This window comes from Lithobates pipiens, unplaced genomic scaffold, assembly GCF_037356315.1.
Source record: "Lithobates pipiens isolate NorthernLeopardFrog02 unplaced genomic scaffold, aLitPip1_a1.2 Scaffold_8, whole genome shotgun sequence".
Lineage (NCBI taxonomy): Eukaryota > Metazoa > Chordata > Amphibia > Anura > Ranidae > Lithobates > Lithobates pipiens.
In genome coordinates, this window is record NW_027507903.1 from 505934643 (window position 1) to 505960504 (window position 25862).

A 25862-nucleotide genomic window follows, 5' to 3' on the forward strand; every position below is an offset into this window, starting at 1 on the left:
TCAATTTACCTCTGTAAAGTGTGAATTATTAATAATCAATTTGTCTATATAAAATAAACTGACCCCAAATGCACAAAAGAACAGAATATTATATGATAACCAATAGTTGTTCATTAACCCAATCAAATCCTGAGCAGAGAACCCACTGCATCCATCAGCTGAAGACAGGATCTGCCACAGGGTATACTTTTAAGTTGTCCATACATGTGGCAATTTGATAGAGCAATCAAACTTTTAAATCAAATTTTGGTTGAAATTGTATAGCAATTGAAGACATGAAATGGTGGTTTTGATGGACTGCAAGAAGATGGGCTCAAATTGCCCAAATCAAACCCAAATAGCTTTTAGAGAAACTGCAATAGGTTTTTTCCCTTTTTTGATTTGATCTGTCAATAAACTGTATTAAAACTCTCACTTTAGTGCCCAGTTAGACTTCATGATCAACCAAATTCTGGTGATTAATCAAACTCCAGAGTCATAGATACACCTTTGATCTTCACAGACTTAAACAGAAGACCTTTATGACTGTGTCACAAAATGACTGACCATGTGAGAAGATAGAAAGTGCTGCAGTACTCTTGTTACCTCAGAAGGAACGCATGTGCCAACCTAGATTTAGATAATGATAGAAGCCACAACTTTGCCCAGTGATTATCTACATAGTGTTAGCTACTAAATAAGTTTATTGAAATCCAACATACATTAAAATCTCAGAACAAAAGTGCAAATAATTGTAGATAGATAGGACAAATAGAAAAAGTGCTTGTGTGTTAAAAGTCCATCGTATTTCCATGTAAATTACTACACATGTTAATTCTACAAAGTCAGTTCTTCTCAACTGAACCTTTGTGAAAGAGAAGCCTAATAAGGCCGGTCATCGCTCACAGCACTTTGGGTGATGTTTCTAGTAAACCGTCCATGTGACTTGCTTTATTTTATTGGGTCCCACAAGTTGTTCCAATGCCTCCCTAGAGCGATCTGCAAGACAAAAAACAAACAGTTGAGCACGGATAGCAGAGGGGTCACCTACAGATGACTATTTGCTCTGAGACCAGGCCAAACATCCCTTTTGCTAAGTGAGACCTGGATTCATCTTAGACAATACCTAAAGGAATCCTTGAACTGATAATGTTACAAACGGCAGGAAACAACAAGTAATAAACTGCTACAATTGTGCAACTCTTTTTGTAGTTACATTATTACTGCCGATGTGAAATTACAGTGTATATATTTTTTTTGTTTTGTATGGAGTGTGGAGTTCTCTTTACCACTTTTTTTTTTCTCTGGTAACCATTGTCTCAGGGACAGAAAGTAGTGGGAAATTCACCATTTTACAATTGCCACTGAAACAGGACATGAGTGGAATTCTTCTAAAGGAGAATACTGTTCCAATGAAAGCAGAGGGGATTTCTCCTCACCTTGGAGATATATACTTCCTTTGGTATCTTTGGGACAGAAAGTGAGGGAAAAGCACTGCAATGGGTCACAGATACAAAAAATATAAATGAAGAGAAGAACATTTTTCTTATACAAGGCCCCTTGAGATTCCTAGTGGGAAATCCAACGCATAAAGTTAAATGGAGTAAAACCTGACATTTTATTTTTCGCTGTTTCTGTCCGATTGAGACTTTCTGACCCAACTGCAAGTAAGAGGAAATCGCTGCAAAGTGAGGATTCCTCAGCAACACAAGTGTCTTCTTTGAAATATTTACTGCTTGTTCTGGTGACAACTCAAAAATATTGAATTTTCCATCACTTTTTGTCCTGGTGGCAATGGCTACAGTAAAAGAAATGGGAATACCAGACCACCTCACCTGTCTTCTGAAAAACCTGTATGCAAGTCAAGCAGCAACAGTTAGAACAGTACATGGAACAACTGACTGGTTCAAAGTTAAGAAAGGAGTGTGGCAAGGATGTATATTGTCACCCTACTTATATTCAGAGTACACCATGCGAAATGCCAGGATTAATGAATCACAAGCCGGAATTATGATCGCAGGGAGATATATCAACAATGTGGTAAAGGGGGAAAAAACAAATGCGCTAGGGCAAAAGTGAAAATTAAAAAATACAGCAGCTAACACTCAAACAAAGCTGAACTGAATGGAGGGAAAATAGAGTGGCGCTGATGTGAAAACATATAATTATATATGTGAAAATGTGACTTGATATATAAGATACTAATCAAGACTGGTCATATAACCAGTCCATAGCAATATGACACAGATAAGGGAGAAAAAAATAAATGAAATTATATATACAGTGCAGATATATAAAGTCCACAATTCACTGGGTATATGAATTCAGTGCTATATGAACAGATCACTTATCCCAGTAAGCAGTCCGCATATAATATGCAATGAAAATGTATCAGTGGGGGTCTCCCTACAAATGAGATGGAGACCGCATGGACCAACAGGAACAATAAGCAGATACTTGTCTGAAGTAGTATCAATAGTGGAAAGAAGATGGATACTCTTAACAGAAAGGTTGGATACACATGTCATACGACAGTGAGTCCAACGAGCTTAGAATCCCAACTGGTCCCAATCAGGTACTGTACGTTGAGTGAATCTTGGTGAGGGATCCTCACTTTTCCGTCTCTAGGCTCCATAAAGGCAGGTACTCCTGATATGGAATACTCACTTATCCGTCCCCAGACTCCAGAGGGTCATGCACTCAAATTTGAATTGTACCCAGGATATGGTTTAAACAGGACTGTTGCGATAGTAACACGGATAAGGCCAAGGAAAAATGTGTGCAATACTGAAGATATGTGAAAAGGGATGTCAGTAAAGGCAAACCCTGTGTAGGATCAATGGCTTGCAGCAGCAGTATGAACTGTCCCATGTGAGGTGAAAGATGGGACAGTTCCTTCTGCTGCTGCTGCAAGCCATTGATCCTATAATATATTTCCAAAAATGTGAGGGGTGTACTCTCTTCTGTGAGATACTGTAGATAAATATTTGCGATAAACACAGGGGTGAAGAGGTGTTAGGGATGGTGCTGTGAATCTTCTTAACTTCTGATTTTTGATTGATTAAAAGTGATTTCTTTGTAAGGGAGAAGAGATCCATCAACTTACAATACTATCAAAAAACAGACAACTCACAGAGTGGGGCGGGGGAATGCCCAGGGGGCAAATCCTCAAAAGCTTGCCTGTGTCCAATAACCTGGAGATACCAGCTTATAACCCAGCAAGGGCAGTGTGTCCTCCTCCATTCCCCTCCCAATGTAAGGCTCTATCAGAAGTTTCAATAATAGACATAGTGCTGAAAACTGCTACTGTTCACTCTTTAAAAAGACACAGCCCACCAGAAAAAAATATGTAAATGTTGATCTCTACACCAACTTCTTGTATACTCTAGGAGCAAAATCTCACTGCCATAAATTATGACTTGGATCCTGTCCACATGTGACTTTAAGGCCTTGTTTGCACTAGTGCAATTTCAGATGCATCTTGAGTTGTGCAGAATCACAGGGCAGTGGAAATCACATTATATTCAATGGTACCCGTTCACATCAATGCGACTCAGCACGGAATGATTTTTGAAGAAATTCCTGCACTACTTTTGGTGTGATTCCAGAATGATTTTGGACCCACAGACTTTAATGTAAACTCACATAAAAAAAAAAATCTGCATGCGATTTTGTGTGACCCCTGATTAGATTTTTTTAAAGCAATTTGTGTTTTTTTAGTCCTCAATTCACCTCCCAGGCACAGAACAAAGTCACATCAAATCGCACATGAAATCAGATCAAAATCGCATCCTGCCTACGTTTGTGGGTTTTGTCAAAGCTCGTATTTTTTCATTTTAAATGATTAATTGATCTGGCCAGCCCACTTATGTGAAGAATCCACCTTATTTATTATAAGAATAAAGCTATAAAAGACAGTTTATAATAACATACACTCACCAGGCAATTTATCAGGACCCCCTGTACACTTGCTTATTCATGCAATTATCTAACCAGCCAATCACATGGCAGCAACACATTGCCTAAAATCATGCAGATGAAGGTCAGGAGCTTCAAATAACACCAAACCAAACACCAGAATAGGGAAAAATCTCAATGGTTTTGACCATGACATAATTGTTTATGGCAGAAAGGGTGGTCTGAATATTTCTGTAACTGCTGATCCAGCAGATCCAGTGAGAGGCAGTTCTAGAGATAGTAAGACATTGTTTATGAGAGAGGTCAGAGGAGAATGGCCAGTTGGTAGGAGGTGACAGAAAGGCTATGGGAACTAAAATAACCACTCCTTACAATGTAGAGCTAAGAAAAGCTCAGAAAGTACAATACATTAAACTTGGCAAATGGACGACAACAGAAGACAACATCAGGTTGCACTTCTATCAGCCAAGAACATTAAGCTGAGGCTGTATTGGGCAAAGGCTCATCAATACTGGAGTGCTGAATGCTGGGAAAATGTAGCCTGATCTGTTAAAGTGGTGGTAAAAGTTTGCGTTTTTTTCACCTTAATGCATCCTATGCATTAAGGTGAAAAAACACCTGGCAATGACGCCCCCCCCAGCCCCCCTGTTTACTTGCCTGAGCCCGTTCACGTGCTGTGCGCATCCCCCTGCATCCTCTTTTCCACGGAGTCTGGCCATTGATTGGATAGGTAGGATAGATTTATAGCAGTGTAGCCACTGCTGTCAATCACATCCAATGACGTGGTCCCGCCGGGGGACAGGACCGAGTCATACAGTATAAGTCTATGGATGCAGCGTGTATGACAGGGAGTGCGCCCGCAAGCTAACCTTCTAGGGATAGAGCTTCCCAGAGGGGGTTAGCTATTGTGGGGAGAAGCCAAGACAGCTGCCGAGGGACCCCAGAATAGGACAATCTGAGCCATTCTGTGCAAAACAAACTGCACAGTGGAGGTAAGTATGACATGTTTGTTTTAAAAAAAACAAAAAAACAAAAAGCAAAACCTTTAGTATCCCTTTAAATCCTGATTTTGCTGAGGCACAGTTGGTAGGCCAGTCATTGGATCTTTATAAGGGCATATAGCACATGTGTCAAACACAAGGCCCATGAGCCAAATCTGGCCTGCCAGGCCATTTCATGTGGCCCTCACACCTTTACTGCAGCTGCGACATCCCCTCATCTCTGCCCCCACATTCTATCAGCAGTTGGTAGCAGAGAGGAGGACAGAACTCCTCCGCCAGATCCTGAGCTTCTCCATGCAGCCATGGAGGGGCTAATCGCCACCCCCCCCCCATCAGCAGAGAGGACAGAACTCCTAAAGATCCTGCACCTCTCTGTGCACCTGTAGCACACCCTCGTCTCAACATTCACCAGACTCTGGCAGCTGACTCCTGCCCTCCTCTGGTCCTCCTCCAGACCCTGCACTTTCTACTTCCCAGCTTCTTTCTGACAGCAGCACAAGTTAAACGGGGTGCACTGTGATATAAGGGAAAGTGGGGTGATCTTCATTTATGATGGTGTGGAGAATCTTGATGTCTGATGTAAGTTTTGGGGGTTGTTCTGAACATCTGCTTATAATTATTATGAGAATAATACAATTCTACTCCAGTGGGAAAGAAGGGTTGCACATCACTGTCATCATCCACAAGAAACTCTATTGGGCACTGCTCAGACAGAACACCATGGCAGAAACATGTTCTGTCTGAGCAGTCTCCAATAGTTTCTTGTGATTGATACCAGCGGTGTGCAACCCTTCTTTTCAGATTTGCATCATCTGCTACAGCAGTGTGACTAGACTCCAAGCCAATCTGCACCTGCCCTTCACAGCTTAAGTCTTTAGTTATTAATAAAACCAGTAAACTTTGAATACCAGGCAATTATTTAAGATGACAAAGAGTAGATACATTTATAGTCTTACAGATACAACTAGCACTTTGAGGGCAACCATAATGCTGCTGTGGCTCGCGATAAAATAGAGTTTGACACCCTGGTATGAAGGATCTGCTGCTGAACATTCAGCAGAAATTATGTGATGTAATCATGTTACTATGGACCAGAATCGTACAGCATGTTTGTGGAATGTAGAATTCATGTGATGCAAAATCTACGCTTTTTTGAAAGCAAACAAGGACCCTACCGCGTTCTAAATAAATCGATCTATAAGTGCATATCTGTATGTTCCTTGATGATAATGAGCATAGATCTTATACTGTATAACCTTTTAACTGAGTTAATTGCAACAGGATAAAGCTGAGATCATTTCTGATAATTCTAGATAATTACCTCATCAGGAGTACGCAAGACATACACAGTGTATAAACACAATTTCCAGACAAAATGGTCAGGGTGGAAGAGAGAGAATTAAAAAAAATTTTCTGGACATGCTAATATCACAAAGGTTAAGTCCCCTTTCAAACGAACGTTCTGTCTGTCCATTTTTCACCCATACATTTTTAGATGAAAAACGGGCAGAAATGCAGCTCTATGGGCTAACGGATGAGCTTCTGTTCACAATTGTTTATATCTGTTTTTATTTAGGCCCATTTATTTAAATGGAACAAGTCTCCATCCTATTCTGTTAACACGGACCTGAACAGACGTAAATGGTTGTAAACCAATAATGTCCATTTATGACATTATTGATCAAATATGGACATGTCCATATTTGGTCAATGGTGTACTGGGTGACCCACCTAACCCCTTGTTTACTTCAGTGACAGGGGAAACAAAGCTTCCATTCTGCACTGGCAAGCAACAGTAGCCACTGGATGTCTGTGGGAGTCAGTTTTTTTTGGTGGTTGGCGCTGTTGTTCTTTGTGATTGACATGGACCTACATCGCTGAACAAGATTATTGACAATGCATACATGTAAAAAATGGTGGGGACAAATGATGTAAGGGGGCAGCACACTGATAGGAGACACCAGATGTAAGGGGGCCTTCTGATGAAGAAACCTATATGTCTCTGTATGTCTCTGTAAATTCTAATTTTCTGACCTCAAAAGCTAACATACAGCGGTAAAATCCTCAGAATGATTACCTTGTCTTAATTGTTCTCAAACACGTGTTAAATAAAACTTAATTTACTATAGCAAGAAGTCATTGTTCCTTAAAAGCAGAAGCGTCCATCCTGGACAGTTTACTTGGTGCCCCATGTGATGTGAACTGAGAACCCAGATGAGCGACCACCCAGTGAGAGAATGGGATCAGGCCAGACAATGGTGCCTACTCTTTGAGGACTTCTTCACTGAAGCTTAGTCAGTAAATCGCCATACACTTGGGCAGAATGTCAGAAGACATTTGCCGTTACAAAAACTACCGGCCAACATCCTGCCCATGTGTATGTCAGTCTGTCATGGTTTCTGTTGGATGGGCATGCTGGAAAACCAGCAGCCAACTGACTCCCGATCAGCGCTCTCAGCCAATGGCAGAAAGCGATGATCGAAGTGTTCTGGTGGGGAAGCATCACACTGTCAGAACACAAAAGTTCAATGGGGGAGATCGCTGGACTAACCTTGCATGGTTAGTACAGCGGCATCCGACTGGAGCTGCCAGAAACTGTAGTGTGCACCCGGCTTAAGTTCTTACTGGAACACTTTTTACAATCTACTATGCTTTTATATACATGGTAAGACTGAAAGAGATAACATACTCATGGCGTTCACGAGTGCACTTTATGTGAGTAATGTTTGCTGTGGCTTGTGGATCGATCTGACTACCTACAAACAGACATTATATGTGACAACATCACTAGGCAAATGTCTGGGAGGTGGTCTGTTCGATAAAGGAGCTGTAATCCATCAGCAGCATTCTCACCAATGTAAGGTTTGGGTAGTCATGTACAGATGACTTCACATATAGGACTGAGGAATGTAAGTGTGACTGACAGGGATCTGACTGCGAAATAAGTTGACCCTTGCTTTTGGCACTTACCAAGAAGCCCCCACACTTGTGTGGAAAGCCAGTGGGCAGTATTACACAGTATGGTCAAATGATATGACAAAAATTATAACGGTGTGATTTGAGACTATTCTGGTGCCCATCCCAGTTTTATGTACACTGAGAGAAAATAGTGGGTGGCAGGAAGTTTTCAGGGAACTATAAGAAAAACAGTGCATACAAAAATAATAACATTTTCTTACTCCAAAGTTAAAACAGATAAATTTACAGAGGTAAAATATCTTCAATCTGAATACTCATGTGATTAAACCAGACTGAAGGCAGAGCAGAAAAAACAACTGCTGAAAAGAAAACTGATATAAGAGATGAGGAAGGTGAAGAAAATTAAGAAAATTACCACCTGACAGCCATGGGGTGCTCCAGGCTGGAAGATAGCTTTGGACCACTCTCTGGTGGATCAGAAGAATTCTCCAGCTATAAAAAACAAACAGAGAACCTCACTCTCGTGATTTGAGAGAATTTGACCCTCTCTCTGGTGATTTGGAAAAATCATAAAGATATACAAAAAACACACCACAGCCTGCAGAAGATGTTCCCAAGGTTAAGGGTAATCCCTTATCTACCTTCACCTACCTGTCATGTACCAGGTGTGAGGTTGAGATGCTGAGAAAGCTCCCCTTGCGGCCTTGTCGGGAAACATCCATGATAGAGCATTTGGACAAGACCAAATATATGTCTGAAATTAATAGACTTTTAAGTGACACTGATACCTATCAAATTTTGAGTAAGGATCCTATGTTGCAGTACAAGGATGAACTACACTGGTTGATAGAGGAAGGGAAAGGAAAGAACATTCTTAATAAAAAAAGAGGGACTTTATTTAGATCCATTGTTCTGTAGGACTCCCATTATATATAGCCTGCCGAAGATACACAAGGATTGTGTCAATCCGCCTGGCAGGCCTATAGTTAATGGAATTGATTCCATCACCCCTAGGGTGGGCCAATATATTGATAGCTTTTTACAGCCCCTAGTGTCAAAAATCAAGGTATTCCTCAAGGATACTAAACATATTATCCAAATTCTTGAGTCATTAAAATGTTCGGCATCATGTTTTCTTGTCACTGCTGACGTGGGCTCACTGTACACTATTATTGGGCATGATGATGCTCTGGCTTCGGTACAGTGGGCCATGTCCAAATTCTCTGACCTTTCTGAGGGTCATAAAAAGTACCTTCGTAAATGTTTAGATTTTTGTTTGACAAGAAATTATTTTTGGTTCAATCAACAGTTTTATTTACAGACAAGAGGGGTGGCTATGGGGGCCAGGTTCGCTCCCAGTGTGGCCAATTTATTTATGGCCCACTGGGAGGAGGACGTAATTTTCCATAGTCGCCCCCAAGAATTAATTTGTTACAAGAGATTTATCGATGATTTGATATGGGAGGGGGATTGTGTCAGTCTGGATAGGTTTGTTGGGACCTTGAACGCTAATAATAAGAATATCCAGTTGTCCTGGAATTTCAGTCAGGACAAGATGGTGTTTCTGGACCTTGAGATCAGTAGGGATGGAGATAGGTTACTTCTAAAAAATTATTTTAAACCAACCGATCGTAACTCGTATATTCCTCTGGGGAGTTGCCACCATAAATCTTGGTTGTGCAATATCCCCAGAGGACAGTATGTTAGACTGAGACGAAATTGCTCCAATGTGGATGATTTTATGCGCCAGTCTCAGACTCTGTCCTCTAGATTTCAGGAGAAAGGTTATAATAAAACCGAACTTGATTATGAAATTGCTCAAATTAAACAGATGGACAGATCTATATTGGTCAGTGATAGAGTGAAAGAACCTATAGGTGATGGTGTCAACTTTAGGATGGTTTTGGACTACAATGTTCATTACAAAAAATTTGAAAAACGAGTGGCAAAAAATTGGTTCATCTTGAGACAGGATCGGATACTGGGACCTCTCTTACCTGAACGCCTCTCCTTTATATACAAAAAGGCCCCCTCATTACGAGACCAGATAGCCCCCAGTGTTATTGATCCCCCTGTGCAAACAGAAAGTAGGTTATTTTCCTTCTTATCTGGTTTCTATGCGTGCGGACGATGTACAGCATGCAAACATTCCAGATGTAACATAAAAAAGAGGAAATCCTTTGTTGCCACAACTAATAATAGGGAATATAAAATTGATCAATTAATCACATGTGCTACGGTGGGGGTAGTGTACAGTGCCTTGCGAAAGTATTCGGCCCCTTGAACTTTTCAACCTTTTGCCACGTTTCAGGCTTCAAACATAAAGATATAACATTTTTATTTTTTGTGAAGAATCACCAACAATTGGCACACAATTGTGAAGTGGAACGAAATCTATTGGATTTTTGAAACTTTTTTAACTAATAAAAAAATGAAAAGTGGGGCGTGCAAAATTATTCGGCCCCCTTGCGTTAATACTTTGTAGAGCCACCTTTTGCTGCGATTACAGCTGCAAGTCGTTTGGGGTTTTGCACATCGAGAGACTGAAATTCTTGCCCATTCAGAGCGTTTGTGAACAGCAGTTTTCAGCTCTTTCCACAGATTCTCGATTGGATTCAGGTCTGGACTTTGACTTGGCCATTCTAACACCTGGATACGTTTATTTGTGTGAACCATTCCTTTGTAGATTTTGCTGTATGTTTGGGATCATTGTCTTGTTGGAAGATAAATCTCCATCCCAGTTTCAGGCCTTTTGCAGACTCCAACAGGTTTTCATCCAGAATGGTCCTGTATTTGGCTGCATCCATCTTCCCCTCAATTTTAACCATCTCCCCTGTCCCTGCTGAAGAAAAACAGGCCCAAACCATGATGCTGCCACCACCATGTTTGACAGTGGGGATGGTGTGTTGAGGGTGATGAGCTGTGTTGCTTTTACACCAAACATATCGTTTTGCATTGTGGGCAAAAAGTTCGATTTTGGTTTCATCTGACCAGAGCACCTTCTTCCACATGTTTGGTGTGTCTCCCAGGTGGCTTGTGGCAAACTTTAGACGAGACTTTTTATGGATATCTTTGAGAAATGGCTTTCTTCTTGCCACTCTTCCATAAAGGCCAGATTTGTGCAGTGTACGACTGATTGTTGTCCTATGGACAGACTCTCCCACCTCAGCTGTAGTTCTCTGCAGTTCATCCAGAGTGATCATGGGCCTCTTGGCTGCATCTTTGATCAGTCTTCTCCTTGTCTGAGCTGAAAGTTTAGAGGGACGGCCAGGTCTTGGTAGATTTGCAGTGGTCTGATACTCCTTCCATTTCAAAATGATCGCTTGCACAGTGCTCCTTGGGATGTTTAAAGCTTGGGAAATATTTTTGTATCCAAATCCGGCTTTAAACTTCTCCACAACAGTATTACGGACCTGCCTGGTGTGTTCCTTGGTCTTCATGATGCTCTCTGCGCTTTCAACAGAACCCTGAGACTATCACAGAGCAGGTGCATTTATACAGAGACTTGATTACACACAGGTGGATTCTATTTATCACCATCAGTCATTTAGGACAACATTGGATCATTCAGAGATCCTCGCTGAACTTCTGGAGTGAGTTTGCTGCACTGAAAGTAAAGGGGCCGAATAATTTTGCACGCACCACTTTTCAGTTTTTTATTTGCTAAAAAAGTTTAAAATATCCAATAGATTTCGTTCCACTTCACAATTGTGTCCCACTTGTTGGTGATTCTTCACAAAAAATTAAAATTTTATATCTTTATGTTTGAAGCCTAAAATGTGGCAAAAGGTTGAAAAGTTCAAGGGGGCCGAATACTTTCGCAAGGCACTGTATATGCTCCAATGCGGTTGCGGCCTTCAATATATAGGTAGGACCTCCAGGCCCCTTCATGTTAGGCTTGGTGAGCATGTTAATAATATTAAGAAAGGCCTTAAAACACACAATGTGTCTCGTCATTTTAAATTGGTGCATGCCCAAAGTCCAAAAAGTTTGAGTTTTGGGGTATAGAAAAAGTTACGAAGCATTGGCGCGGAGGTAACTTCATACGCCAATTGAGTCGGCGAGAATCGTACTGGATTCATGAAACCAAGGTTCTTGCCCCCAGGGGCTTGAACGTTGATTTCGATTTAAATTGTTTTATTTCTGATAGGTGATTTATATATATATATATATATATATATATATATTATTCCTGTGGGTCTGGTTTTTATTGTTCTTTATTTTGTTTTTTATAAATTTTTGTCATATATATTTTTTGTTGTTTTGTTTCATGCACGGATCAGGGTTGCTATGGGTGATGTCAGTGGCTGTTGGTTTTTGCTATATTTATGGGTTTCGCCGGTTGGTGTTGATCAGATGAGGGATACGTATACCCCCGAGTAGTACTAACACTAAGCGAATATAATTTTATTTTTTCATGTTTCAGATTTTAGTAATTATTGCCTGTCAGGTAATGTTTATTACTTTTTTTGTGGGATATTTGCTGAATTAGTCCTCTTTAAAGGACAGCTGGAGGCGTAGTGTGTATCCTGTGGTCGTGTGTTTCAACTCTGAGGTACACTAACTACCAAGGACTGCGGAAGTGCTGTTGCATTCCGTTTTTGCTCTGTCCCGCCGGTCGATATATTAATCTTAATTTTATTTCATTTTTTACTTCCTCTCTCTATTTGTACTCGATTATGTGCGCATTCCGGCTTCCGGGGTCACGTTGGATACGTTCACCCTGTGTGGTTGACTTGCGCACAGATGTTTTTCCTATTGGCTATTGATCAGTGTTAGCTTAAAAGCGGCTGTTCGACGTCACGCCGTCGCCGCTGATAAAGTCCTGCCTACTTTCAGTTAGCATAAACTCGTTAGTTTTTATCTGCACTGTACTGTTTTTTTTTTTTTTTTTTCCATTCAAAATTTTTTATTAGAAAAATGTAATGGTTACAGCAACAGTGCACGTAACGTGCGTGCATAAACAGTACAGTATAGTACATAACATAAATTGAAATAAAGCACTCTCATTATGCATCCAACTTCGTCTTGTTTTTGTGAATGAGTGTCTGGAACAAAACTCGTTAACAAAGTGGGAAGGTTAAACATTCTTCTATAGCGTATAATGTTGCTAATCCCTTCCCAGCCGTTTAGTTGTCATAAGTAATGCTGACATGTTTCGCTGGGATAGGCCTGAGTAAAAGAACCTCTGTCATGTCCATGAAACAATATAGGGTTTTGTCTTAAAGTAAGTCGGTTGTCAAGTGTGAGGTTGTTTGTGAGCGTACTGTTATTTTTAATAAATGATAGAGCATTGGCCTTTCCGTTCTTTGACCCTGGCCAAATGGGAAAATGTGAAAATTGAATCTGGAGAAAAACAATGCCCAACAAGCCTGTCAGGGTCTTAGACGTTTGGCTATTCAAAGATATTCCAGATCTTAATATGGTGTGAAGCTCCTTCCAAAAGATACCTACCCTCCTCTAGGGGGGTCTTTATAGCCAGGAGTTCTCGGTCCCCAACCTCATAGTTCCTTTCCGGCATTTTGCCTGAAGAAAAGGCAACAGGGTGGAGTAACAGAACCGCTCCTGTGGCTAATTCTGAAGCTTCAACTTCCAAAACATAGGGTAAAGCAGGATCAGGGTGCTGAAGAACTGGAGAAGAAACAGGGATTTTGGTTTGTCAAATGTTGCTTGGCGACCACTGAAATCAGGTATGGCGGGTGACTTGGGTGACTGGTGAGATGATGGCAGAAAAGTTCTTAACAAATCTTCTGTAGAAGTTTGCAAATCCAACAAATCTTTGCACCCCCTTTTTATCTACAGGAGTGGGCCATTCCAGAATAGCCTTGACTTTTTATGGATCCATGGCGACTCCTTCCATAGAAATGATAAGCCCAAGAACTAAATTGACATCTTTCAAAGTCACACTTTTCGGCTTTTACATATAGTCCAGGTTTCCTTAACGCTGACAACACTTTCTCCACATGTGCCCTATGAAGCTCTAGGGTAGCTGAAAAAATGAGAATGTCATCAAGGTAGACAATGATGAAATGATCCAGGAACTCCTGAAAAGATGTCATTCACCAGATGCTGGAATGTGGCTGGTGCATTACAGAGTCCGAATAGCATTACAATTTATTCAAAGTGCTTGAATCGTGTTCTGAATGCCGTCTTTCATTCGTCCCCTTCACAAAATGCTGATCAGGTTGTAGGCACCTCGCAGATCTAACTTCATGAAGACTCGGGCATTACAGAAACTCTGAAAAAGCTCTGTATTAAGAGTGAGCGGGAACCGTTTTTTAATAGTGATTTTGTTCAGCTCCCTGTAATCCACACGTGATCTGAGGGTCTTATCTTTTTTTCCCACAAAAAATATGCCGGCCCCGGCAGCAAAGGAAGATGGGTGGAAGTTCTCATCAAGGTACTCTCGTAGTGTCTCAAGCTCCTTTTCAGAGAAAATAAATATGCGGCCAAAGGGTATGTAAGAACCTGGAAGGAGCTCTACTGGGAAATCATATGGCCAATGAGGTGGAAGGACATCGGCATTCTTCTTGTTGAAGATTTCCGAGCATCCTCGATAGACTGATCGTATATCCTGATGGGTGCTGGACAGTGAAGCAGTTATCAGACTTATTATGCATGGGAATGAGACAGTGCTATTGACAATATGAAGAGGGAAATAGACCTTATCCTTTAGACCAGTCGATCTGCGGATTGTGTGCATGTAGCCATGGGATACCTAGAATGACTGGGAAGATAGGTGAGCTCAGAACATCAAAGCGCAGAAATTCTTGGTGACCGGATTCAGTTGAGTTGAAAAGAGGCACAGTCTCTTGGGTAACAAGCCCAGAACTGGGCAGGGGGATTGTTATCCAAGAGACTGCACCTAAGCTGAGTTTTAGTCTAAGGTGTCTTGAGTAACCCACGGGCCAGATGAATTACATAATATATTAACTGTAAACTGGAATTTTCTAGTGAGGACATCACAAGTGATGAGGCAGAAAGCTTAATCACAAGATTGAGAGCAAAAATCGAGAGAAACTGATGACAGCAAATCCTGAGAGGAGAGATAAGCCTCTCAATTTCTTACTATCTCTTGCCACTGCTATAGAACAAGATATAGATGTCTTGGAAGCAGAAAACTCAAAAGGTTAATGCTATTCAGGAACAGAAAAGGATAGGCAATGAAAACAATCATCCAGCAGACATGGCTTTAAACCAAGCAGGAAACGTGCATGTTATAACTGTGGTTAAATTGGGCCATTTTGCAATGAACTGCAGGGTCACAAAACACCAAAATCAGCAGCAACAAGATAGGACATTTGAGGAAGTCTCCCAATAATGGGCAGATCTCCCGATGTATCATCTCAACAAATGAAGAAGGGTGTACTTAACTGAAAATAAATTAGAACAATCAGACCCTACATTTTCTGACTGAAACTGGGGCTGTTTTTTCTGTTTTAAAATTAAATTAAGTGAATTATCCCATTCAAAATGTTGAAGTGGCACTAAAGGCTTTTTAAAAAAAAATAACAAACATGTTATACTTACCTGCTCTGTGCAGTGGTTTTGCACAGAGCAACCCTAATCCTCCTCTTCTCGGATCCCTCTCTGGTGCTCCTGGTCCCTCCCTCTTGCCCCGTGCCCCCAAAGAAAGCAGCTTGCAATGGCGGTACCCAAGCAGGCTTGCTCCCACGTTGCGGCTCTGCATGTCCATTCATACACAGAGCCATTGCTCTGACCTACCCCCCGCTCTCCTCAGTGGCTCTAACTGCGTAACAGCAAATGGCTCCCGCCTCTGTCTCATATGAGGAGAGAGTCCCTGGAGAGCCAAGGCTCTCATGCACAGAGCTGGAGGAAGATCGGGAACAACGTCATTATTAGAGGGGGGGGGGGCTGCTGCACGGAGAAGGTTTTTTTACCTTTATGCATAGAAAGTAAAAAAAACTTGAGAATTTAGAATCCCTTTAATAGAGGAGTCGAGTTAGGGGGCATTTCTTATTCCCTGTTAGAAATTTGGAATTGGGTCCTTTCAGACTGAGGACTCTGTACTTCTGAGTGAATCTTAAAATTTAGTGGGAAATGATTTACTCACTGAAAAGAAAGCAAATCAATTAAAAGATAAATGATGTGTAGGTAAAAAATCCCTCTATTAATTATTAAAACCAAACAGAGGTGACATAGGACAGAATTATAGCCCTTTGCCCACTGCAGCGAGACTCTGAAACTGTGGAAAGTTTGCCCAGTGATTTGTCAATTACAACAAACCCTGTTTGGCCCAACAAAGGAAAAACGGGACTTATGATAACCTGTGCCTCAGTAAAAATCTGACTGAAACCTGATGCTGTCATTCCCAGACTACCTCAGTACCCAATAAAAAAGCCCCAAATGGATGGAATCAGAGAGGAAATCTGGTTGTCAGAATGTTTATACTGAATTATTAAACAATTTTCTATTTATAAATATAAGCAAGGATCTATAATTAGGGAGATTCCCACTTATTTCCACAAATCAACAAAATAACTCGAATTTGTTTATTTGCGCTAACCTGAAAACAAAAGGAATAGAAAAGTGTGCAAAAATACATATATTCATTCTGTGCACAATAATATCAAAATATAACTGGTGTCAAACAAATAATATGGATCAACATTTCAATAATATGGATGATAGAGATCACAAGAAAATAACCACAGGATGTTGTTTGAATACCACAAAGGCAGCAAAACTGAGTAAGTCCTTAAAAGTAATTAATAGCTTATCAGTGGCTCAACAGGATATGAAAACAAAAAGGTGATGATTATGACACGTGACCTTTCTCAGTCAACAGATATTGCAAACTCAAATTTACTTTAACCGCACATGGACAAACTTGTTATACCATGCACAGAATCGGTGATTTAACCAAGACTTATATTTAAGATAAAGATACATTTCCAATAATTATTTTATTTTAAGCATACATCATAACTAAACCATTTACTAGAAACTGGAATCCTTTTCAATGAGATTATACATATGTGTGTATTCCTCTCTTTGACTGAAAAAGGAACAATTCATACTGCAAGTTGGAATTATTACAATTACAAATCTTCATGATACAAGGACTAAATGGTTTAGCCAGATATACGTCTGTTCAATTGCCTACAGCTAAATAGAAATATATACTTTACCAGAAATCTCAAAATATTTAGTCTTACAGATATCAGCTTTGTCTCCTTCCTTCTTTTCTCTGCTTTCTTGTTCCCTCTCCTAATCTTTCTACAAACTTTTATCCCCCAAAGAAATTAGGCGTGGATGTGTTTTCCATGTAATTTATGACATCAATTACATATATTTTATGATACACTTGTAAGCACAACTGCCAAGGGGGCAGTGTTGGATTAAAAATACATTTTGGCATTTTCTTAAAAATATCAAAATTTCACTTAAAAACAAAAAACAAAACTCTGACCTAGCCTTCAACATAACTATAAATATAATGGGTAGTCTATTTTATGGCAGCATCTGTCAGACTTATTGGGGGTTATTTACGAAAGGCAAATCCACTTTGTACTGCAAGTGCACTTGAAATTGCACTTGGAAGTGCAGTCGCTCTAAATCTAAGGGGTAGATCTGAAATTTTTTGAAACGCTGCTGATTTTATCATCCAATCATGTGCAAGCTAAAATGCTGTTTCTTATTTTCCTTGCATGTCCCCCTCGGATCTACAGCGACTTAACTTCCAAGTGCACTTGCAGTGCAAAGTGGATTTGCCTTTAATAAATAACCCCCATTGTCTCTTCATACAATATATAGTTCAAGAATGTCTGAATGATGGTAATTCAGGGTATCACGCACAGCTGTGATAAGTGCTCCAACAAGCATTTTGTCGCGCCATCCTCACTGTCCGAATGGTCCTGGTCAGCGTCTGACAAGACAGAGCAAGGGTCACTGGCCTCAGCAGGACCCGAGTCTGCATCAGAGCTCTCCCCAGAGGATAGGGGGGGGCAGGGGCCGCTTTTTAGGACCTTTTTCACACGCACAGCCTCCATCTTGGCAACGAACAAATTGAGGACTGCCGTCAAGGTGTCCATGGGAACTGCGCAGTCCACAGGTGACCCGGTTGCAATTGCCTGGATTTCGGGGGAAGAAACACCAGTTTCTGAAGCCATGCTGACCCTACCCCGTCTGCCACCCGAGGGGGCCTTAGGACAGTGACAGTCCCACTCTCCTTGCTGCCGCTGACTGAGGGGTTCTAACCTGCCGGACTCACCACCCTGAGGAGTTCCGCGACGTTCACAGCAGTGCCTGTAGACCCCGAGTGCTCCCAGGTGCAGAGGAAACCAAAACTGTGCCGTGGCAGTCCGTCAGAACGGCAGTCCGTCATTAAACGGTCTAAAAAACGTGCTCAGACTACATAAAAAGGCCGCCCAGCGTCCAGTAACGACAAACAGGAAGCTGAGAGCACATGTAGCTGCTGCTGGAGAACACTGAAATGTGCTCAGGCTTCTAGAAAATGGCTGCCAGTGTCCTGCATAGGAAAGCACTGGGAAAATGGCCGCTTGAAGCCCAGAAGACATGCTGCCCTCGCCCACACCTAAAACGGCCGCCAGCCAGCTCCATGAAGGACAGAGACAAAAATGTTGCAGAGACACAGCGCTGTACCGAAAACATAGCCAGACCTCAGAGGCACCTCCCGAGAGCTAAATACACAGGATCCAGGCACCGCCAGCCAGCCCCCTATCCCAGATGTGAGCCCTCAGGGACACACACACACCGCTCAGTACCACATGCAGCAGCCCCCCCGTGAGGGGGGGAAGAGAAGACAGGGACAGGGGAGAGAAGAGAGGGAGGTGAGGGACCCCCGAATCGACCTCCCAGGGAATGCCCAGCTGCTCAGCCCAGCCGGGGCAGGGAGAGCTGTACTTACCAGTCCTGAAGAGCTGGGAGACATTCCACTGTAGACCTACTCCTGATCAGTACAGCGTAGGCTACTGGCCTCGGCATACTGTGACGCAGACATCAGTAGCCCGATCATATGTACTCCTCGGAGCATAAAATCTCACTGACCACCTCTGGAGCTGAGGTATGTCGTGGCCTGCCAAGTTGTAGCTGCGACCTGCACACGCTCGATGGCCAGACTGGGGAGACTACAAGGATAAGGGTATCCAGCCTGTCACCCAGCCGGCTGTTGATAGTAGATCACAGGATCATTAATCTAGCACAAAAACCCAAGCTTCTGCGTAAAAAAGCACAGACCGATGGGCCCGCAGGGTTCCTAGGTCCTTCTCCTTTGCTAGGCAAAATAAAACTGATGCTGCTTTGCAGGGTGGGGGTTTGTAGCCTGAGGGACCGCCCCCCCCCCTGGGTGGAACTAAGAGTTCTGAGTGTTGTATTACAACTATGCCTAGTATTCTCCTAGTGATAAGGCTAACAACCCATTTGTTACAGAGAGGAGCTGTGTCGGTCGGTGAATATAAGAGAAATATGTTTTTAACCTTTAAGGCTCTTATCATATCTTGAACATCGACCGCAGGCTAATGTTCCTACTATGTACTATATGTTCCAGGTATGCAAAACCTAAATGTCAGCTGTGACTGCAGACGCATCCCGCTTCTTGCAGACTTGCACTTCAAACGAAACTTGCAAAGCATCGCGTGTGAAGCAATTTCACTAACCTTTCTCCTCTATCTGTCTTTGTAAGCAGACGCTAAATGTAATAAGAAGTGAATGAATGAATGAAATGAATGAAATACTTGTATAGCGCACAATGCGAACTGAATCGCCTCTAGGCGCTGTGGCGAGCTTTGATCATCTGCTAAAAGAGGAAGGTCTTGAGTTTTTTCCTATAAGCCAGGTGATTTTCTTCCTGGCGGATGTTGATTGGTAGAGCATTCCATAGCCGAGGCCCTTGGACAGTGAATCTCCGATCACCCTTGGATTTATAGCGGGCTTTGGGCACGAGGAGGAGGTTTTTGTTGGCTGATCGAAGACTGCGGTTTGGTGTGTAATGATTTATTTTCTCCATTAGGTATTGCGTATAAAGTGTATAAACTTAAAGGGTGACCCTTCCTATCTTTACATAAGGCAACTAGCATTTTCAGATGGAGGTCAGAAAGGCATTTTATGTACTTTTCTCAGGACAGGCCTCTTTCAAGTCATTAACCACTTAAAGACCAGCCTCGTTTTGAGATTTTGGTGTTTACATGTTTAAAAAACTGTTTTTTTGCTAGAAAATTACTTGGAACCCCCAAACATTATATATATATATTTTTCTAACACCCTAGACTAGAGAATAAAATGACGGTCATTGCAATACTTTTTTTCACACTGTATTTGCGCAGCGGTCTTACAAGCGCACTTTTTTGGAATAAATTCACTTATCACGTATCCGTACCAAGCAGGAGACAGGACCCGATCGCCTCCGCCGCTATTGACGGCTCCGGTAAGCGGGGGAGGGTATGGGAGAGCGGGGCACCTCTTCCGCCATCGATAAAGATGATCTCGTGGAGAATCCGCCGCAGAGAGCACCATTATCTTAAATGTGACCGGCGCATGAAGAGATGGATACCTCAGTTGTGGTAGCAGCTGATGTTGTTACTTAGATATCCCTCTTCGAAAAAGGGACCTACATCGTCACACGCTGGTCGTGAAGTGGTTAAAGTGTATTTAAAGTGAGAAACAAAAATGTAATATATTGAAGCTTTCTAGTTCATCTTTCAGTTTTTTAATTTATTTTATTATTTACCAAACTTTTACTTTATTATCACATGGAGATCCTGCCAGTAACACCCTTCCTGTACTGGGTGACAATGTCCACTCACTGTACTGTATCTATGGAGAAGTAGCATTGTCACCCTGTGTCAGGAAGCATGAAACATACAGAGACAGAAGTACAATCAAATCACACTTGTTTATTAATAAAAATAAAAAGGTAAATAGAAATAAAGCGTTGTCAAGCATAGCCAGACTCCAGTAGCCAGATCGGGTAGTCAGCCAGTCCAAAGTTCATAAACTAGATCGGTTAATCAGCCAGTCCAGACTCCAGGGATCCAAGGAGAGCAACTGCAAGCAGGATAGAAGCCAGGAGGGATGTCAGCAAGCCAGTCTTAAAGCAAACAGCAGGAGATGGTTCCTAGTGATGTGACCAACGTGAAGAGTGAGCTGGAAGGCTTTAAATAGGCAGGTCAGACGAGCATCATCGGGAACAGCTGGTAACTGTGGAAAGAGAAGAGAGCTGGCAATTAGCCAACAGCTGAGCGGCCAGCCCAAAGGAGGAAGGGCTAAGCCAGCCCTGACAGTACCCCCCCCCCCCCCCAATGACCCCTCTCCCTCGGAGGGACACCGGGCTTGAGGGGAAACCGTCTATAGAACTCGCGGAGGAGGACAGGGGCATGTACGTCAGAGGATGAAACCCAGGAGCATTCCTCCGGACCGTACCCCTTCCAATGCACCAGGTACTGTATGCGCCCACGGAACCTACGAGAGTCAACAATGGATTGTACCTCATACTCCTCATGGTTCTCAACCTGAATAGGGTAAGGACGTGGCACCGAGGTGGTAAATCGGTTACAGACCAACGGTTTCAATAAGGAGACATGAAAAACATTTGAGATGCGCATACTAGGAGGAAGGTCCAACGCGTAAGCTACTGGGTTAATCCTGCGAAGGATACGGAAAGGCCCAATAAACCGTGGTGCAAACTTCAGTGAGGGAACACGAAGCCGGAGGTTGCGAGATGACAGCCAGACCCTGTCCCCAACCTGGTAGGAAGGCGCAGGCAGGCATCTGCAGTCAGCATGGAGTCTGTACCTATCATTAGCATGACGCAAAGCCTCCTGGACTTGTACCCAAGTAGAACGAAGACCACGGAGATGCTCCTCTAACGCAGGAATACTCTGCGGAACAAACGAGTCAGGCAACATGGAAGGTTGGAAACCATAATTCGCCATAAATGGAGACAATCGGGAGGCAGAATTCAGGGCACTGTTGTGAGCAAACTCTGCCCAAGGTAATAGGTCAGACCAGTTGTTATGATGGCCAGAAATATAGCAACGTAGGAATTGCTTCAAGGACTGATTGGCTCGTTCTGCGGCCCCATTAGACTGCGGGTGATACGCAGAAGAGAACGCAAGCTGGATTCCCAACTGTGCACAAAAGGCTTGCCAGAACCGGGAGACAAACTGACTGCCCTTATCCGAGACAATCACCTTGGGTAGCCCATGTAAGCGAAAGATCTCCCGAGCAAAAATGGAAGCCAGTTCCTTAGGCCCCTTTCACACTGGGGCGGGAGCGGCGTCGGCGGTAAAGCGCCGATATTTTTAGCGGCGCTTTACCGTCGTTTTAGCGGCAGTCTGCGGGCGCTAGCGGGGTGGTTTTAACCCCCGCTAGCGGCCGAAAAAGGGTTAAAACCACCCGCAAAGTGCCGCTGCAGCGGCGCTTTGCCGGCGGTATTGCCGCGCTGTCCCATTGATTTCAATGGGTAGGAGCGGTTTAGGAGCGGTGAATACACCGCTCCAAAGATGCGGCTAGCAGGACTTTTTTCACTGTCCTGCCAGCGCACCGCTTCAGTGTGAAAGCCCTCCGGCTTTCACACTGGAGTGACAGGGGCCGTTTTTTTTCAGGCGCTACACAGGCGCTATTTTTAGCGCTGTAACGCCTGAATACCGCCCCAGTGTGAAAGGGGCCTTAGAGGTGGGCAACTTCTTAAGTGGAATACAATGACACATCTTTGAGAACCGGTCAACCACCATAAGGATAACAGTGTTGCCTTGGGAGTTGGGCAATTCCACAATGAAATACATAGACAGGTGAGTCCAGGGCCTCTCTCCATTGGGTATGGGTTGTAGGAGGCCCACTGGAAGGTGTCGTGGAGTCTTACTCTGAGCACACACGGGACAGGCAGCTACGAAGGCAGTAACATCAGCCCGTAGACTAGGCCACCAGAATTATTGGGAGATGGCCCAAATGAGTTGATTCTTCCCAGGATGGCCATTTGTCTTGGGAGAATGGTAAGTCTGGAGCACTGCAGTACGGAGACTCTCTGGGACAAAGCAGCGGTTACAAGGTTTATCAGGAGGAGCATGGACCTGAGCAGCAAGAATTTTGTCACCCAAAAGAAGAAGAAAGACTGGTGCGAACCGTAGCCAAGATACAATCAGGAGGAATCATAGGAACCGAAACCGACTCCGACTTGGAAGTGGAGGAAAATTGTCGTGACAAGGCATCAGCCCTTACATTCTTAGTACCGGGTAAGAATGAGACAATGTAATTAAAGCTCGACAAGAAAAGAGCCCATCGTGCCCTTCTGCGAGAGAGTCGCTTAGCCCCAGACAAGAATGTAAGATTGTTATGGTCAGCAAGAATAAGAACGGGCACAGTGGTACCTTCAAGGAGATGTCTCCATTCTTTCAGGGCTAAAATGATCGCCAACAGCGCTCTGTCACCAATCTCATAATTGCATTCAGCAGGTGACAATTTCTTGGAAAAGTAACCACACAGATGCATAGCGCTCTCAGAGTTAGGACGTTGAGACAGAAGGGCGCCAACTCCAGTCTCAGAACTTCTAGGATAAAAGGCAACGTAGGATCAGGATGTGCCAACACAGGAGCAGAAACAAAGGCAGCCTTGAGAGTCTCAAAGGCCTTAATGGACTCCGGAGGCCAACTCTGTGGGTTACCGTCCTTTCTGGTCATATCAGTCAGAGGCTTGACCAGAGATGAGAAGTTATGAATAAACTTCCGATGGTAGTTGGCAAAGCCCAGGAAACGCTGAAGAGGACGTAAACTCACGGGTCGAGGCCACTGTAGGACTGCCGACAGTTTCTCTGGGTCCATCGAAAAACCAGAAGTGGAAATGACATAGCCCAGGAACCTAACCTGTTCACGATGGAACTCGCACTTCTCCAGTGTACAATAGAGATTGTTCTCCCTTAGTTTCTGAAGTACACGACAGACATCTGTGTGGTAGCTCTCCAGGGACTTGGAAAATATGAGGATATCATCGAGATAAACCACCACACACAATTGCAACAAATCTCGGAGGACATCGTTAATAAATTCCTGGAAAACTGCCGGGACGTTACAAAGGCCAAAATGCATTACCAGGTATTCATAATGGCCTGTTCTGGTATTAAAACGCAGTTTTCCACTCGTCGCCCTCCTTAATGCGCACGAGATTGTATGCCCCTCTCAGGTCAAGCTTTGTGAAAACCGTTGCTCCCTTGAGGCGGTCAAATAATTCTGTAATCAATGGAATCGGGTAAGCATTCTTAATCGTGACACGATTGAGACCCCTATAATCTATACAAGGTCTCGGTTCACCGCTCTTTTTCACAAAGAAGAAACCAGCACCAGCAGGAGACGAGGACTTGTGGATGAAACCTCGAGAAAGTGCGTCAGCAACGTACTCCTCCATGGCCTTATCCTCCAAAACCGACAAAGGGTAAACCCGGCCATGAGGAGGTATGGCACCAGGTTGAAGGTCAATTGCGCAATCATAAGGCCGGTGTGGAGGCAAACTACCGGCTTGACCTTTATCAAAGACATCGCCAAAATCAAGGTACTCCTCCGGCAGGGAGGGGAGTAAAGCGGTGCACAGGACCTTGGATACCTTCAAGAAGCATGTCTCACTGCATTGTGGTGACCAGGAGAGAACCTCAGAACGGAGCCAATCAAAAGAGGGGTTGTGCCTATGTAACCAAGGATAACCAATAACCAGCGGAAATCTGGGTGAGGAAATAACTTGGAATTGGATTATCTCATGGTGAAGAGCCCCTACGGCCATGGACAACGGAACCGTCACATGAGTCACATGGGCCGGCTGTAAATCCAAATCCAATCCAATTGGCTGAAGCCAATCAAAAGAGGGGTTGTGCCTATGTAACCAAGGATAACCAATAACCAGTGGAAATCTGGGTGAGGAAATAACTTGTAATTGGATTATCTCATGGTGAAGAGCCCCTACGGCCATAGACAACGGAACCGTCACATGAGTCACATGGGCAGGCTGTAAAGGTCTCCTGTCAAGAGCATCAATGGCAAGTGGAGTGTCACACAGCTGCAGCAGAATCGAGTGATGCGAAACAAATGCAGCATCAATGAACAGGCCTGCAGCCCCAGAGTCGATTAGCGCCTGTATCTCGATGGACGACTCAGCCCAAGAAAGGGTGACCAAAACCAGGGGCTTATCCTTCTAGATAACTGGGGACGAAACAACGCCACCTAAGGTCTGTCCATGACGGGACCTCAAGGTTCGGGCGTTCCCTGGACAGGTAGGACAAGACTTCAAAAAGTGACCCACAATAAAGGCACAATCTCTCCCTCCTCCTAAAGGCTCTCTCATCCGCAGAGAGACGCGTAAAGCCCAGGTGCATGGGTTCATCTTCACTGACCAACTCGGTACCAGGAGGCATGGGAGGTGAGGGAGGCATGGGTGGGACTACAAAGCTCAGAGGTAAACGTACAGGAGGCTTCCGCAAGAACTCCTTAAGAGAATGTCTTTCTCTGAGTCTGGAGTCAATGAGGATGGCAAACGAGATCAAGCTCTCCAACTCAGTGGGTATATCTCGGGCTGCTATCTCATCCTTGATGGAATCCGAGAGACCATGAGAAAAAGCAGCCACAAGGGCCTCATTGTTCCAAGCAACCTCTGCTGCCAGAGTACGGAATTCAATAGGGTAGTCGGCAACAGTTCTCGTACTCTGTTTGATGGACATGAGGCACCTGGCAGCACAAGCGGAGCGTGTGGGAACGTCAAAAATCCTTTTAAAGGGGGCCACAAACTGAGGGTAACTCAAGACAACAGGTTTTTGCGTCTCCCATAGAGGGTTAGCCCAGGCCAAGGCTCTCTCAGAAAGCAAAGATATCATGAAATCTACTTTGCTTCTGTCCATGGGAAACGCCTGGGGCAGCATTTCGAAGTATATCTCAACCTGATTGAGAAACCCTCTGCATTGAACTGGATCGCCCCCAAATCACTGGGGAAGCGGAGCAGAACCAGACATACCTCTTATAGAGGTAATACTCGAGACGGGTGCCTTCACAGAGACTGGCGCAGCAGCAGGGACGGCCTACGACTCAGGTT

General features: G+C 43.5%; 1 protein-coding gene across 3 annotated transcripts in view; it reads right to left on the minus strand.

Annotated features, from left to right (window-relative positions):
* Positions 1-665: 665 nt before the first annotated feature.
* AMN1 (antagonist of mitotic exit network 1 homolog) overlaps positions 666-25862 on the minus strand; it is a 158081-nt gene continuing 132884 nt past the window's right edge. For all 3 annotated transcript variants that reach the window (XM_077469299.1, XM_077469297.1, XM_077469300.1), the window contains one exon: positions 666-978. In XM_077469299.1, coding sequence (XP_077325425.1) covers positions 905-978 — 74 coding nt within the window. In that variant the 3' untranslated portion in view covers positions 666-904. The remainder of the gene's footprint in view (positions 979-25862) is intronic.